At 44.2% G+C, this 16206-nt stretch overlaps 1 protein-coding gene across 1 annotated transcript in view; it reads right to left on the bottom strand.

Annotated features, from left to right (window-relative positions):
• Positions 1 to 3678: 3678 nt before the first annotated feature.
• LOC108977218 (UPF0430 protein CG31712) overlaps positions 3679 to 16206 on the bottom strand; it is a gene marked incomplete in the record, with an annotated part of 45644 nt that continues 33116 nt past the window's right edge. Inside the window, 1 exon segment of the mRNA XM_018946813.1 lies at positions 3679 to 3932. Coding sequence (XP_018802358.1) covers positions 3765 to 3932 — 168 coding nt within the window.

Here is a 16206-nt window from a genome sequence, read left to right as displayed (position 1 = left end):
TACAGAGGGTTTTTTTTTGTACTATTAATTTCTTTTTCAATCCCTTTACGAAATTTCATTGGAAATACCCGAAAAAAGTTCTTTGAAAATTTTAGCACTTAATATTAACATAAGGAACTGGACCAAGGCACGTAAAAATTTCCATAGAAAATACACTACAATCGTAATTTTTTATATTTTTCAGAATTGTTCACTCTACAAATGTGCCCAGTGCAACAAAGTCGTAGCTCACACCTGCGAGGTAGGACAAGACTCTAAACCTGATTTTACCTTGAAATTCGCATTTTTTTTTAATATATATATAGCAAATGACAATAGCTATAGATAGATGATCATGACAAACTTGTAGGAAATTTTATTTGCTACAAAAAAGATCCGAGGTCAAAATCGCTATCATTAATACTTCTTGAGATATTAAACTTTTTAAGTAAGGCTGTATGGAAATTTCATACCACCTATGAAAATTCTATAAAGACCCTGGTCGAGCAAATACCATTGGCGACTGAAGTACTGTTGCATAGGACTCCTTTATGCGTTGGCGGCTTTCGGACGCTCTGTAAAAAAATAACCCGGGGTGACTGAAGTACTTTCGCGTAGTACTCCTTCTGGTTATATTTTTTGGTTATCATGCGCCAGTTAGCGACGCTGAAGATAGAAAATTCCGGCATTATAAACAACAGACAAAATTCCATAACGAAAAGCCGATAAGCATAATAAAACTAGCCTTGTTCTAGTAAAAAAATTAAAAAAGAAAATATCTATATGCATAAATAGATGAATTTTCGCGAAAAAGAGGAAATTCAGTGAATTGCCTTATCATCACATGGCAGCGCTCCATTTCGTCGTAATTTTTAGCACACAAATGATGTTCACTACGAGTGTAAAATATGTATATTTAAAAAAAAAAGTTTAAAATATGGATTTATTTAAAAGTTAAATTTAATTTAATTAATTTGAAAGGAGTAAAGTGTGTAAAATAGCTTCTTGAAATGATCGAATTTTTGGAATTTTTGAAGCGTTTCCTGTTTCCGACCGTGCCTTCAAATCGCGGCGCCAAAGAAATCGGAATTGTACCATTTTTGTAATAACTGGCTCATATACTTACCCATATCAAAATGTCAAGCAATTAGCGAAATCGATTTCTAGACCAACTGCGTTGTTGATTGCGGAGTCACCGTTGAGGGTCATTTGGCGGTAGGAATAACGCAGGTTAAGGAGCAGGTAATTGCAACCTGTGAAACATCAGCGCTGGGTGGTTTGGCATTGAAACTTTTGATCAATTCTTTTATTTAGGAATGTTACATGGCGGTAGGCAATAATTAGTCCATTTTATGCTTACAGGTTTTGCTGCCGGTCTAATCATAACGGTCCATTCTCCTCTCAAACTCTAGCTACCTAACTTGCAGCTTCTCCATCTGCTCCTGCTCCTTCCCAAACAGCCACATCACACAAACATTCTTCTTTTTTACTGGCGCTTACGCGACTATAGCCGAATTAACAACAGGGAGCCAGTCGTTTTTKTTCCTTTTCGCTATGTGACGCCAATTGGATATTCCAAGCGATGCCAGGTCCTTCCAACGGAGCGGAGGTCTCTTCCTCTACCTCTGCTTCCCCCGGTGGGTAATGCGTCGAATACTTTCAGAGCTGAAGTGATTTCGTCCATTCGAACAACATGACCTAGCCAGCGTAGCCGCTGTTTTTTAATTCGCTGAACTTTGTCAATGTCGTCGGATATCTCATACAGCTCATCTTTCCTCGAATGCGATATTCGCCGTTTCCAACGCGCAAAGGACCATAATTCCTTCGTAGAACCTTCCTCTCGAAAACTAGCAACGTCAACTCCTCAGTTGTTGCCATCGTCCAAGCCTCTGCGGAGTTTGGTTTTTGCTCGTCGAGAGAGAACTTGGCTTCTCAATTGCCTACTCAGTCCGAAGTAGCACCGGTTGGCAAGAGTTATCCTGTGTTGGATTTCCAGGCTGACATTGTTGGTAGTGTTTATACTGGTTCCMAAATAGACGAAATTATCTACGACTTCGAAGTTATGACTGTTAGCAGAGATGTGAGAGCCAAGCCGCGAGTGCTATGATTGTTTGTTTCATGACAGGAGATATTTCGTCTTGCCCTCGTTCACTGTCTGACTCATTTGCTTTGATTCCTTGTCCAGTCTGGAGAAAGTAGAACTAACGGCGCGGGTTTTGGGGCCGCTGATATTAATATCATTGGTATACGCCAGGAGCTGTACACTCTTATAAATGATTGTGCCTTCTCGATTAAGTTCTGCAGCTTGAAATATTTTCTCCAGCAGCATATTGAAGAAGCCGGACTATAGAGTCGCAGTATATGAAACCTCGTTTGGTATCGAAGTCCTTTCCGATCCGTACCGAGCTTTTGGTGTTGCTGATACCAAATTCAGACATCGCGGCATAAAGGCAGCTCCTTTTCGTTCAGTAGAAAGCAACTTTGAAATCGACGAAAAAGTGGTGTGTGTCGATTCTCCTTTTCGGGTCTTATGCAAAATTTGGCGCATKGTGAATATCTGGTCAGTTGTTGATTTATCGGGTCTAAAACCGCACTGATAAGGTCCAATCACATTGTTGACGGTGGGCTTTAATCTTTCACACAATACGCTCAATAGAACTTTATTCGTCATTTTGAGGAGGCTTGGTGCAGATTGTGGGGTCTCCATTTTTGTGAATTGGACAGAGCACACTTAAATCCAATCGTTGGGCATGCTTTCGACCGACCATATTTTGCAGTTCTTCGTCGCCATGTTTGGATAGCTCGGCCGGTAATCCATTGGCTCCCTCCTCTTTGTTGTTCTTCAGGCGGGTAATTGCTATTAGAACCTCTTCATTGTAGGGCAATGGAACGTCTGCTCCATCGCCATCGATTGGGGAATCGGGTTGGCTTTCTCCTTACGTTGTACTTTCACTGCCATTCAGCAGGGTGGAGAAGTGTTGGAGTAATTTATTCAAAAAATTGGCAACACCAAATTTTTGTCTTTACATCAGCAAAGCATCATCAAATAATTGTACAACAGTTACTGCAATGCTGTAATTTTTATTTAGCTCGAACGCACACATTATTTAACATAAATACCTTTATTCGTACATGTACTAAATAGATTTTAAACACAAAATTACAAATAAGCCACTTATTTAGTTTTATTCCCACTTAAAAGGAAGTAAAATGTGCAAATACCGTAACATTTATTATAATAAATAAATGCTTATGTTTATAATAGATTATAATGTAACTCGCATCCCTTGCATTTGAAGGTTCTGCGAGAGGCGTTAATATCCATGGCTACAATAGATATCCTTTATCATCTAACAACTCCGAATCATTTTCTGTTTTGTGGGAATAAATGTTAAGGATGTGGTCCAAAATTCCAAATAAAAATTGTGAGCATATGAGTTTTTAAATTTACGCCAGCAAAAGGTAACCCTTGCAAAGTTATGAAACCTCATAATAGTGAGGCTGTTAATTTCTCTGCTCCTAGGGGTAGCACGGCGACGAACGAATCTGCGTAAGATATGTGTATGATGTGTTGTGCTTGAAGGGTGATATGGTATGGAAGTGACGCGGGGTGGGTGAATAGATTTAAGTCGTATATGATAACGTGGAATCACTTACGTGGAATCACAACCACTTGCACAAAGAGTAATAAAAATATCGTGGAATATTTTAATGTATGTATTTATCTTATAAAAATCAAATATTTATATTAAGACTTAAGGTAAGACAAATTAAATGTAAGTAAATCACGAGACTCCAGGTCTAAGAGAAAATGAGAGCTTCGGCCGCGAATTATTTTTCCCTAATATCATTTTTTGCTCTTCTTTTACACGCTTTTCTTCTTCTTTACGCATTCGCTGACGTTTTTCTTCCATGAGACGTTGCTCTTCTATCATCGCCAATCGTTCTTCAGCCTAAAAATACAAAATAATCCAATTTAGTTCAGATTCAAATAAGTATATAAGGAATATTCTGCAGTAACTAGTCTGTATTTTATTTTAAAAATTCGCGTTTAATTTTATCCACTCGTTGATCAGAAAGGTTCAATATAAAATATTCAGAAGATTTATCATGAATCGCTTCAGATTGATATCTCATATATTGAGTGCCCAGTTGTCGTACAGACGGACATGTCTAAATTGTTTCAGTTCGTCACACTGATAATATAAATATAAGGACGTATTTAATTCAAATTTCGCATTTTAGTAAAAACACAACAACCAATTGGCTTCACCAAGTTAATAAACAAAATATTACAACTCACTTCACCTAGAGTATATTCAGATGAGCACTAAATTTTTCACGCAAACAGTATTTTATCGTCGAGTGACGACTAGGGGGGACCAAAAGACCGTACCTCTCGTGATCGTGGCACCATTTGACGATATTCGAGTAACGACGTGGTGTTCCAACATTTGAAAAATCGACATCAGCAAAATTTGTTTATTTTAGTTTATAATTAATTCATATAATTTATTGCATTTCAAGTAAATATAATACACTCGGGGCCATGCACACCTTACCACTATCCTTTCCTAATTTTTTTTCCGGTATTTTTCGTTCGTTCGGGGTTGTTTTCAATTTGGCGGTTTTTATGTTTTTAGTAAGCATAAGTGGATAAGTGGTACTGGAGGATAGAGTCATGTGTAGAAGTTCACGTAAGTGAGGAAAGTTTTCTGACAGCTCATGACTTCCCGTCGCTGAAGTATCCTCTGGGTAGCCTAACAACATCCGTTTGAAGGCGAGCTAAAGTGAGAAGGCGAAATATCCCCTACATAAGGTTGTGCTCTAGGTTTGGGACCCGCCACGTAAAAAAAAGCACCTCCAATGAAAACGAACAACAGTCTCGGATGAGAGACCCCGTTTTGCTGACGACCATGGCAAACTAAATAAGGACTACGAATTGAGGGCATGCACCTGGATTGTCCGGTCCCTTAATTGGGAAGGTGCCGCTGCCCAGCTGGTTGATATCTTCGTTAGAGTGAAGGCTGGACGGCGGTGATCCAAGAAATGCGATGGACGGGAGAAGGCCAGAGACGAGTAGGTCCTTGTGGCATTCACTACAGTGGCGATATAAAAGAACGCAACTTTGGTGTGGGATTCGTGGTGGGAGAGAAACTTCGTCGCCGAGTACTTTCATTCACTCCGGTGAATGAACGTCTAGCCCCAATCCGCATCAAAGCGAGGTTCTTCAGCATATCGCTGATTTACGCCCGCGCCCCGACGGAAGAGAAGGACGATGTGACCAAAGATGAATTTTATGATAGCTTGGAAAGCACTTATGAGAGCTGCCCCCGCCACGATCTCAAAATTTTGCTTGGCGACTTTAAAGCCAGGTTGGGCAAAGAAGGTATCTTTGGCACTACGGTCGGTAAATTCAGCCTCCACGACAAAACATCCCCAAATGGGTTGAGGCTGATCGACTTCGCCGGGGCCCGAAATATGGTTACCTGTAACACTAGATTCCAGCATAAGGACATATATCAAGCTACCTGGATGTCTCCGGATCGAAAAACCACCAACCAGATCGATAATGTTGTGATAGACGGAAGACACGTCTCGAGTGTTGTAGATGTGCGTCCGCTCCGACGTCCTAACTGCGACTCGGACCACSATCTTGTTGCAGCCAAGCTTCGCACCCGCCTCTGTGCAGCAAAAAGCGCACGTCAACAAATACAACGAAGGTTCGACGTCGAGAAGCTGCAATCGGCTTGCACTCCTGCGAGAGCCCTCGTCAACAACTCGGTATAAGGGAACAGTGGGACGGCATTTCGAACCCCTTACGTACAGCTGCAACCGAAACCATTGTTTTTTTTTTTTGCAAAAAGAACAGCTGGAACGACAAAGAGTGCCGTGTCTCAGGGGAGAGAAAACAGGTTGCCTACCTCGCAACGTTACGATCGACCACAACACGTGCGGGATGGGATAGATACGAGACGCATTTGCAGACAGAAAAAGAAAGAGGCCGAAGTGCGTGAGTACGAAGAGCTTGATAAGCTGGCCGACAGGGGTAATGCTCCGCCTCCCCTGCGAATAGTAGGCACCTTGTCGTGGTGCAGGGACTGAAACTGCAACATAGTACGGCATCTCCCAACCTTCAGGGGTGATGCTGTATAGTATCTCCCAACAACAAAAACAATCAACAACAATAACCAAAACAGCAAACTCAAGAACAACAGAGCAAGAGTGGCCAAGGGGCTAGACGACAGTTCAGCTTCCTGGATGCCCTGTCGCCGGAAGAACGAGTACTCTTTGAGAAGCACGCACGCGACGACGACGAATGCCCTCCTGCAGYCTTACTCAGCGTAGTGTGTCCGCTGCGACCACAGCAAACCGCGCGAACGCCGCCCCCACAACCTCMTCAAACAGGATCGACTGCGGAGGGTGATTTCACAAAAGTGGAATCAAGGGACGAACGAAAAAGGAAACGGCAACGAGGGAACATCCCATGTACCCTGGAACCAGGACGCCCAGGAGGTCACGATGACCMACGCAGAGCAGGAATGAGTGGAGCCACTCTCAWGTAGTGGAAGCAAGAGGAAAACGCTCCAACCCCAACCCGCAGCCGACAAGAACCGCAAGCCGTAATTACTCCGAGGCCGTGAGAATTATCCGGATGGCTGTGGTGCCCCACAACTACCCACCGGAGGCCCTGGGGTCCGAACAGCAGATGGCTCTACAGGACTGCTTAGTAAACGCCTTATCTATGGGCGACGGCTACACCAGCGCCTTTAACGGCATTTTCTTCAGGGGCGGTATGCTGCTGGTCGATTGCCAAGATGAGAGGTCGGCCACCTGACTGAAGCCAGTCATGCCAAGGATAGAGGGTTGGAAGGCTCCGGCCCTGTGCGCTAAGAGAGGCGAGGAAATACCACAACTTCTCAGCATGGTGGCGTTCTTTCCTAGAAGTGAGGACAGGAATTACGACTTCGCGCTTAGGTTAGTGAGAAACCAAACGAGGGCTTAAACACAACGGTTAGGAAGGTCGTAGCGAGTAGTGCTGAGGGTTCAGGGTGAAACCTCAACATAAAAGTTGATGACGAATCCTATAAATACATCAGGCAAAAAGGATTCAAGCTGAACTTCTTCTTCTTCTTGATTGGCGTAGTCACCGATTAAGCGATTATAGCCAAATTAACAAACGCGCGCCAGTCGTTTTTTTTTCGCTACGTGGCGCCAATTAGATATTCCAAGTGAAGACAGGTCCTTCTCCACTTGGTCCTTTCAACGGAGTGGAGGTCTTCCTCTTCCTCTGCTTCCCCCGGCGGGTACTGCGTCGAATAGTTTCAGAGCTGGAATGTTTTCGTCCATCCGGACAACATGACCTAGCCAGCGTAGCCGCTGTCTTTTAATTCGCTGAACTATGTCAATGTCGTCATATATCTCGTACAGCTCATCGTTATATCGAATGCGATATTCGCCGTGGTCAACGCCCAAAGGACCATAGATCTTTCGCAGAACTTTTCTCTCGAAAACTCGCAACGTCGACTCATCCGTTGTTGACATCGTCCAAGCCTCTGCACCATATAGCAGGACGGGAATTTTGTGAGACTTATAGAGTTTGGTTTTTGTTCATCGAGACTGTACTTCTCAATTGCCTACTCAGTCCGAAGTAGCACCTGATGGAAAGAGCTATTCTGCGTTGAATTTCCAGGCTGACAATGTTGGTGGTGTTTACGATGGTTCCAAGATAGACGAAATTATCTACGACTTCAAAATTATGACTGTCAACAATGACGTGCGTCTACTGCTTGTATGATCACAGGAGATATTTTGTCTTACCCTCGTTCACTGCCAGACCCATTTGTGTTACTTCCTTGTCCAGTCTGGAGAAAGCAGAACTAACGGCGCGGGTGTTGAGGCCGCTGATATCAATATCATTTGTATACGCCATCTTATAGAAGATGGTGACTTCTCTATTTAGTTTTGCAGCTCGAACTATTTTCTCCAGAAACAGGTTGAAAAAGTCGCACGATAAGGAATCGCCTTGTCTGAAACCTCGTTTGGTATCGAACGGCTCGGAGAGGTCCTTCCCGATTCTGACGGAGCTTTTGGTACTGCTCAACGTCAGCTTACACAGCCGTATAAGTTTTGCGGGGATACCAAATTCAGACATCGCGGCGTAAAGGCAGCTCCTTTTTGTGCTGTCGAAAGCAGCTTTGAAATCGACGAAGAGGTGGTGAGTGTCGATTCTCCTTTCACGGATCTTTTCCAATATTTGGCGCATGGTGAATATCTGGTCGGTTGTTGATTTTCCAGGTCAGAAGCCACACTGATAAGGTCCAATCAGTTTGTTGACGGTGGGCTTTAGTCTTTCACACAATACGCTCGATAGAACCTTATATGCGATATTAAGGAGGCTTATCCCACGGTAGTTGGCGCAGATTGTGGGGTCTCCCTTTTTGAGGATTGGGCATAGCACACTTAAATTCCAATCGTTGGGCATGCTTTCGTCCGACCATATTTTACAAAGAAGCTGATGCATGYTCCTTATCAGTTCTTCGCCGCCGTGTTTGAATAGCTCGGCCGACAATCCATCGGCCCCGCAGCTTTGTTGTTCTTCAGGCGGGTAATTGCTATTCGAACTTCTTCCTGGTCGGGCAATGCAACGTCTGCTCCATCGCCATCGATTGACGAGTTGTTAGTTCACTACCATTCAGCAGGCTGGAGAAGTGTTCCCTCCATAATTTAAGTATGCTCTGGGCATCGGTGACTAGATCACCTTTGGGGGTTCTGCAAGAGTATGCTCCGGTCTTGAAACCTTCTGTACGCCGCCGCATTTTTTCGTAGAATTTTCGAGCATTACCCCTATCGGCCAGCTTATCAAGCTCTTCGTACTCACGCATTTCGGCCTCTTTCTTTTTCTGTCTGTAAATGCGTCTCGCTTCCCTCTTCAACTCTCGGTATCTATCCCATCCCGCGCGTGTTGTGGTCGATCGTAACGTTGCGAGGTAGGCAGCCTGTTTTCTCTCCGCTGCGACACGGCACTCCTCGTCGTACCAGCTGTTCGTTTGTACTTTTCGAAAAGCATCTTTGCATCTGTACGTAGGGAGTTTGATATGCCGTCCCACAGTTCCCTTATACCGAGTTGTTGACGAGTGCTCTCAGAGAGCAGGAGTGCAAGCCGAGTAGAAAATCGTTCAGCTGTCTGTTGTGATTGCAGCTTCTCGACGTCGAACCTTCCTTGTGTTTGGTGGCGTGCGTTTTTTGCTGCACAGAGGCGGGTGCGCATCTTGGCTGCAACAAGGTATAGGTCCGAGTCGATGTTAGGACCTCGGCACGCACTCACATCTAAAACACTGGAGACGTGTCTTCCGGCTATCACAACATGATCGATCTGGTGGTRGTTTTTCGATCCGGAGACAGCCACGTAGCTTGATGTATCTTCTTATGCTGGAGTCTAGGACTACAGATAGCCATATTTCGGGCGCCGGCGAAATCGAACAGCCTTAACCCATTTGGGGATGTTTCCTCGTGGAGGCTGAATTTACCGACCGTAGTGCCAAAGATACCTTCTTTGCCCATCCTGGCGTTAAAGTCGCCAAGCACGATTTTGACATCGTGGCGGGGGCAGCTCTCATAAGTGCTTTCCAAGCCCTCATAAAATACAACTTTGGTCACAACGTACTTCTCTTCCGTCGGGGCGTGGACGCAAATCAGCAATATGTCGAAGAACCTCGCTTTGATGCGGATTGTGGCTAGACGTTCATTCACCCGGGTGAATGATAGTACTCAGCGACGGAGTCTCTCTCCCACTTGCGCTCCTTTATATGGCCACTGTAGTAAATGCCACAAGGACCCACTCGTCTCTGTCCTTGTCCCATCGTATTTCTTGGACGGCGGTGATGTCAGCCTTTATTTTTACGAGGACATCAACCAGCTGAGCTGGASCGGACATGCCAGATGCATTCCCTTAATTCGTAGTCCTTACTTCATTTGCCATGGTCGCAACCCTATGCAGGGAATGTTTCGCCTTCTCACTTTAGCTCGCCTTCAAACGGATGTTCTTAGGCTACCCAGAGGATACTTGGTGAAGTACCGGAAGTTATGAGCTGCTTGAGTCTTATGTGAAAGAATCGTTTCTGGCCACTAACAAGTGAATGGCGATCAGAGCACTTTCCTCACTTGCGTGAACTTCTACACATGGCTCCATCCGCCTGAACTTCAGATTCGGCAAAATAGTAATGCGGCCATGGAGGCACAAGGCAACGACAAGGGCGAACCAAGAACCTACGACGGGGATAACGGTAGCACCGGATCAACATAACAGTGGATGACGAAACCTATAAATACATCAGGCAGAACTTCAGATTCGGCAAAATAGTAATGCGGCCTTGGAGGCCCAAGGCAACGTCATCGGCAAGCCAAGAACCTACGAAGGGGGTGACCACAGCACCGGTCGCATCCGCAGCCAGCTCAGTGCATGACTCGACCTGCCGCCCAAGAGCTTTTGGAAGGGCTGGAGATGCAGGTTGATGAAGAGATCGAGGACGAGGACCTGGCTCTCAACGCCGGCATAGAAGTTGCTCAGGTGAACCTCCATCACGCATCGACCACCTCGGCTGTGATCGTGAAGAGGTTCATTTCCGATTACCTGGGCATCCTCTTAATCCATGAGCCTTGGGTGTTTAGGGGAGAGGTATGAGGCCTCAATTCAAGGAAAAACAAGGTAACCTGAGATCTCTCTTGCGAGACACCCCGTTCTTGTGTATCTGTTAGATATAGATTTTTTCTGTATTAAAGAGTTTCTAACGCAAGATCTGGTAACGGTACAAGTAAAGGACAGGTCATTTGGTCCTCGTATCCGCCTACTTTCCGGAAGAGATGGCCACAGCACCCCAACATAAACCAGACCATTATGGACGCCTATCATTGTGCCTGCCCACTTAAAGCGACTATCAGTAAATCTGCCCCTGGTGGTCTAGTAAACTCTCAGTTCTCAAACATAGGGTGCGAAGGCTGTTCAACAAAGCCAAGCGCACAGGCAGCTGGGAGGAATACAAACGGCACCTAACAATCTACAATAAGGAAATTAATCTTACCAAGACAAACAGTTTCAGGAAATTCTGTGACAGTGTCTCCTCGACCCCGGAGGCAGCTCGGCTGCACAAGGCGTTGTCGAGAGGGAAGACGGACACAGTATTATCAGTAAAAAGACAAGACGGGACCTATACGACTAGCTCGGAGGAGARGCTGGAAACACTCCTACAAGCGCACTTCCCAGAGACGGTTCAACCTGATTTAACTCCAGCGGTCGGTTCCAAAGTCCTCTTCGAACTTTAAGTCACCTGAAGTGGACGGAGTCTTCTCGGCCCTCTTGCAACAAGGTTTGCATATTATCCTGCCACACCTGCTAGGGCGGATGAGGGACAGCCTGGCGATGTCATATATCCCTGAGCCATGGAGAATTGCTAAAGTAATCTTCATCTCCAAGGGAGGAGAGACTTTTCGCTAGCGAAGTCAATTCGGCCTATAAGTCTCACATCCTTCATGCTAAAGCAATGGGGAAGGTAATAGATTAGATCAGAAGCGCTGAAGATCGCACCTCTACATGCAGGGCAGTACGCGTACAGAGCGGGTAGATCCACAAACGCTGCCCTGTACCACCTCACGTCTGAGCTGCAGGATTCAGACGCCTGGCCGGCAGATTATGGGGATGCAAGCCAAGTATCATAAGATGGTTGTATACCCTGATAGTACAGCCTATTGTCACCTATGGAGCGGTTGCCTGGGCCACCTAAGCAGCGCAGTCTTCGGTGATTCGGAGACTATCAAAGCTGCAAAGATTTGCCTGTGTCTGTGCTTCAGGGGCAATGCGCACATGCCCCACGGTGGCACTGGAAGTCTYACTGGAGCTCACACCGCTGCATCAGGTGATGAAACAAGCAGCAACACACACCATGCTGCTAATGTCAGCAGAAGGCTGTGGAAGAGGGAAGATGTCCTCTAGACAGATGGATGCACTAGTGGAAAGCACACCGCGAAGAAAATAAACCTCAAAAAGAATTTAAAAGTAACTTCAGGCAGCGACTCCACTCTAGAAAGGCTGCTGGAAGGCAGTGTCATTCAGTGGTACATTGACGGATCAAAACCCACCGGAAGGTAGTTGGACAGGTATTGCGGGACCGCGTACCAAGCTGTCCATACCAATGGGATGCTTCCCAAGCATCTTCCAGGCTGAAGTTCTTGCCATATGTCAGTGCGCCGAAGTCAACCTCAGTGGCCAACGATTGGAATTTAAGTGTGCTATGTCCAATCCATAAAAAAGGAGACCTCACAATCTGCGCCAACTACCGTGGGATTATCCTCCTCAACATCGCATATAAGGTTCTACCCAGCGTATTGTGTGAAGGATTAAAGCCCACCGTCAACAAACTAAACTGATTGCACCTCATCAGTGTGGCTTTAGACCTGAAAAATCAACAACCGATCAGATATTCACCATGCGCCAAATCTTGGAWAAGACCCATGAAAGGAGAATCGACACACACCACCTCTTCGTCGATTTCAAAGCTGCTTTCGACAGCACGAAAAGGAACTGCCTTTATGTCGCGATGTCTGAATTTGGTATCCCCGCAAAACTAATACGGCTGTGTAAGCTGACGTTGAGCAACACGAAAAGCTCCGTCAGAATCGGGAAGGACTTCTCCGAGCCGTTCGATACCAAACGAGGTTTCAGACAAGGCGACTCTCTATCGTGCGACTTCTTCAACCTGCTTCCGGAGAAAATAATTAGAGAAGGTACCATTTTCTAAAAGAGTGTATAGTTGCTAACGTATGCCGATGTTATAGATCAACACCCGCGCCGTTAGTTCTGCTTTCTCCAGACTGGACAAGGAAGTAAACAAATGGGTCTGACAGTGAACGAGGGCAAGACAAAAATATCTCCTGTCATCAAACAAACAGTCGTCGCACTCGCGACTTGGCACTCACGTCACTGTTGATAGTCATAACTTTGAAGTCGTACATAATTTAGTCTATCTTGGAACCAGTATAAACAGCACCAACAATGTCAGCCTGGAAATCCAACGCAGGATAATTATTGCCAACAGGTGCTACTTCGGACTGAGTAGACAATTGAGAAGCAAAGTCCTCTCTCGACAAAAAACAAAAACCAGATTCTATAAGTCACTCATAATTCCCGTCATGCTATATGGTGCAGAGGCTTGGACGATGTCAACAATATGGTGTACTGTATAGTAGTATACTGCATATGCCAGAATACCAAAATGAGACTCCTGACTAACAGAATCACTAAATTACGGTTGTGACAATTAGAGACATGGGACAATCGTCTCAAGCAGAATATCGATATCAGATTTTCATTTCCCAAAGGTTAAAAATATTTACTATGATTAGCTTAAGTATCAGCTGAGGATCTACAAAAGAACAACAGTGCTTCAATATAAGGGCACTTATTTGCTTGTTCCAACATCCCATTGTATTCTTTTCATTTTACATTTATTTTTAATTTATAACGCTCGGTTTCATAGAATATTTACATTATCCTCGGAAATTTGAATTTTATTTTATATTAGGTTGTCAAAAAAGTCTTGCGTTATTTTCGCTAGTTGGCGCTGAGAGCGCGTAGTTCTAGTTTTATTCGCCGCATCGGGTCATGCTATACATTTTTGGAAAGCTTCACTTTCACGCGCTTAATTGATTGTCGTTTCTTTTAAGTCGTTCGTGAGCGTCGCAAACATGGAGCAAAATACAGAGWAAATACGGCATATTTTACAGTACTACTACGATAAAGGCAAAAATGTATCTCAAGCCGTTTGACTCTTCAGCTAATCATTGAGAATATAACTACAAACCGGAATTTTACTAGTCCTAGTCCCTTAAAAGAGCGTTTCGACTCATCTTATGAAATACTCAGTAGGATAACGCAAATTTAATCTTGACGCGATAGCGAGACTTCCTAATTCTTGTATCTCCTTTCTTTATCCGCCGAAACAACTACGTTACCGCAACGGGTTTGTAAACCTCAACGAGTGGCGTGCAAACCATGAAACGTAATTTGTCTAAAAACGTGTATATTAGACATAGTAAACCCTGTAAAAATTGTAGACAGTAAATCCAACGCGAACTTCGGAATTTACCAGTGTGCTGCCAGTGTAACAACTTATAAACTTAAAACGAATTACCAATAACTGTATACTAAGAAATTATAAATATTTTTTTTTTAAATCAATAAAATTTCACTATCAGAGGAAATATTACTTTCCGACACTAACATGACCCGAGTGGCTTACCCAATAGGGAACGTTGAAAAATTTGACGGAAACCTTAGTATAGACCTTTATTAACCGCATCGATTACAGCCTCGCTCTATATTAAACCAACCACGCCCGGCAGCAGCACATTTTTTTTTAGCCATATTGAACGACGCATCAGCGGTGTTGTGATGATATATCTGGGAATGTACAACATTGCGGAAAAGTTGCCTTAGTACTTCCGGTTTCCAATGCAACTTTTTGTTTTGAGATCGGATTGCATCTCAACCCCAACTCCGGCCTTGAAATTTCGGAAATTCGTCTAAAATCGTGAAATTGTCTACCTAGCGCCTGACATACGCATCTCATGGCAAAATGTATAAAACAAAAGTTATTTRTCACGTCATTTGCTACCGAATGATCATGGCCGTAGGACGAACCGTTCCCGAGATACGAGCGAAAATGCGACGCAAGGTGAAAATTGTTGCAGCTCGCAGCTAACCTGTATTGGTCACTCAGAACCCACCGCGTGGAGGTGGCTGCTCTTCGGGTTCCTCCCACGCACAACCCAACCAACCAACCATATGTCACGCTTGTTTTAGTCTGAATCTGTGTCAAATTTATTGATAAAATCAGATTCTGTACTTGTTGCCTAGATTTCAGTGTAGAGCGTATAAAACTATCAAGAGATTGGGGGCCAATAACTTTAAAAGATGCCTCTATCACAAGTTAGACCGTTCTCTCGACTGCCCCGGTGTGAGAGAGGAATTCACTAAATTTCCATACCTCTGCAGTGTCACCCGACAGCCCTTTCATGAGTTAGAAACTGAACAAAGAACTGGTGGAACAGTCAAGGTAATAGTTTTCCAGTTAATCATATCGTAATAATTATTAGCTTTGAAATTCAGCTTTGGCACTTTATTACATCTAACCCTTCCATTTACAGTGTCAGACTCTGCTTTTCTGGCTGCCAGAAGACGATCAAGGACCAACTTTCTGACTTCTATCCGTTCGTCGGTCATCATACTAAGGAGAATGTTTTCTGGAAGAGCAAAGAAAGCATTCTGTTGAATGGATGAAATTGCACAGTTTAACAGGTAAGTATCTCGAAATTTGAATTGCAGCATAGAGATGGCGCGAGCCATCTTTGATTGAACTGTTAAATCTTATTGAGAACCACAATGTGAGTAAACTGTAAGTATGTACTTGACCAAAATCTTTATTTCCTTTGTTGGTTTGTCAGTAGAAATGTATACTCTCAGAATTCTATTTGCACAGGGGAGCCAGCGAGATTTGTACATATTACCTGGATGCATCGACGCTAAATCTGAGGAACATTGACCGGAAATAACASCTTCTGATATTTTATAGAGATAAGCTTGGTCTGTGCTAAGTTGGGTCGGATTAATAACCTCAGAGGGTAATTAGCAGGATGGAAAACTTTCAAATTTGACAACAGGCAACTTCTCACAATCAGGGAGCAGTTTATGTATGTCGTCAGAGAATGTATTTGGACTCTTTGAGACACCATCTATGTGTTCGAAAAGAGCACGAAATGGAAGTTCGTTGAAATGTAGAAGACAACAAAACCAACTGTAATGGCCTACCTATTCTTCTTTCAGTTTCCGAATGATTCCACCTTTCTAACCTGTGTTCGTGTTGGTGACATCAGCACCGACGACTTCCAGATGTTCCACATCAACTGAATTGTCTTGTAAATGTTGCCATATAGCTTGCGTCTCATCCTCAGCCGACCCGGAAGGAGAGGTGACGTGGCCAAAGTAATGACAACCAGAAAAGCAGCCAGAAAAGCAGATGAAACAATCAAGGCCGCTGCTCTATCATTTACTCCAAATGTTTGGGCAGCTRAAGCAGTGTGTTCTAATACTAGTATGTTTTGTTTGGTTTTAGAGGATGGAAGAGAAAATTCATCATCAGCATCGTTTTTGGAAAAATCCATGTGCGACGCACC

This window comes from Bactrocera latifrons, unplaced genomic scaffold, assembly GCF_001853355.1.
Source record: "Bactrocera latifrons isolate USDA-ARS-PBARC rearing strain unplaced genomic scaffold, ASM185335v1 scaffold_853, whole genome shotgun sequence".
Lineage (NCBI taxonomy): Eukaryota > Metazoa > Arthropoda > Insecta > Diptera > Tephritidae > Bactrocera > Bactrocera latifrons.
This window is presented reverse-complemented; position numbering and strand designations above follow the sequence as displayed.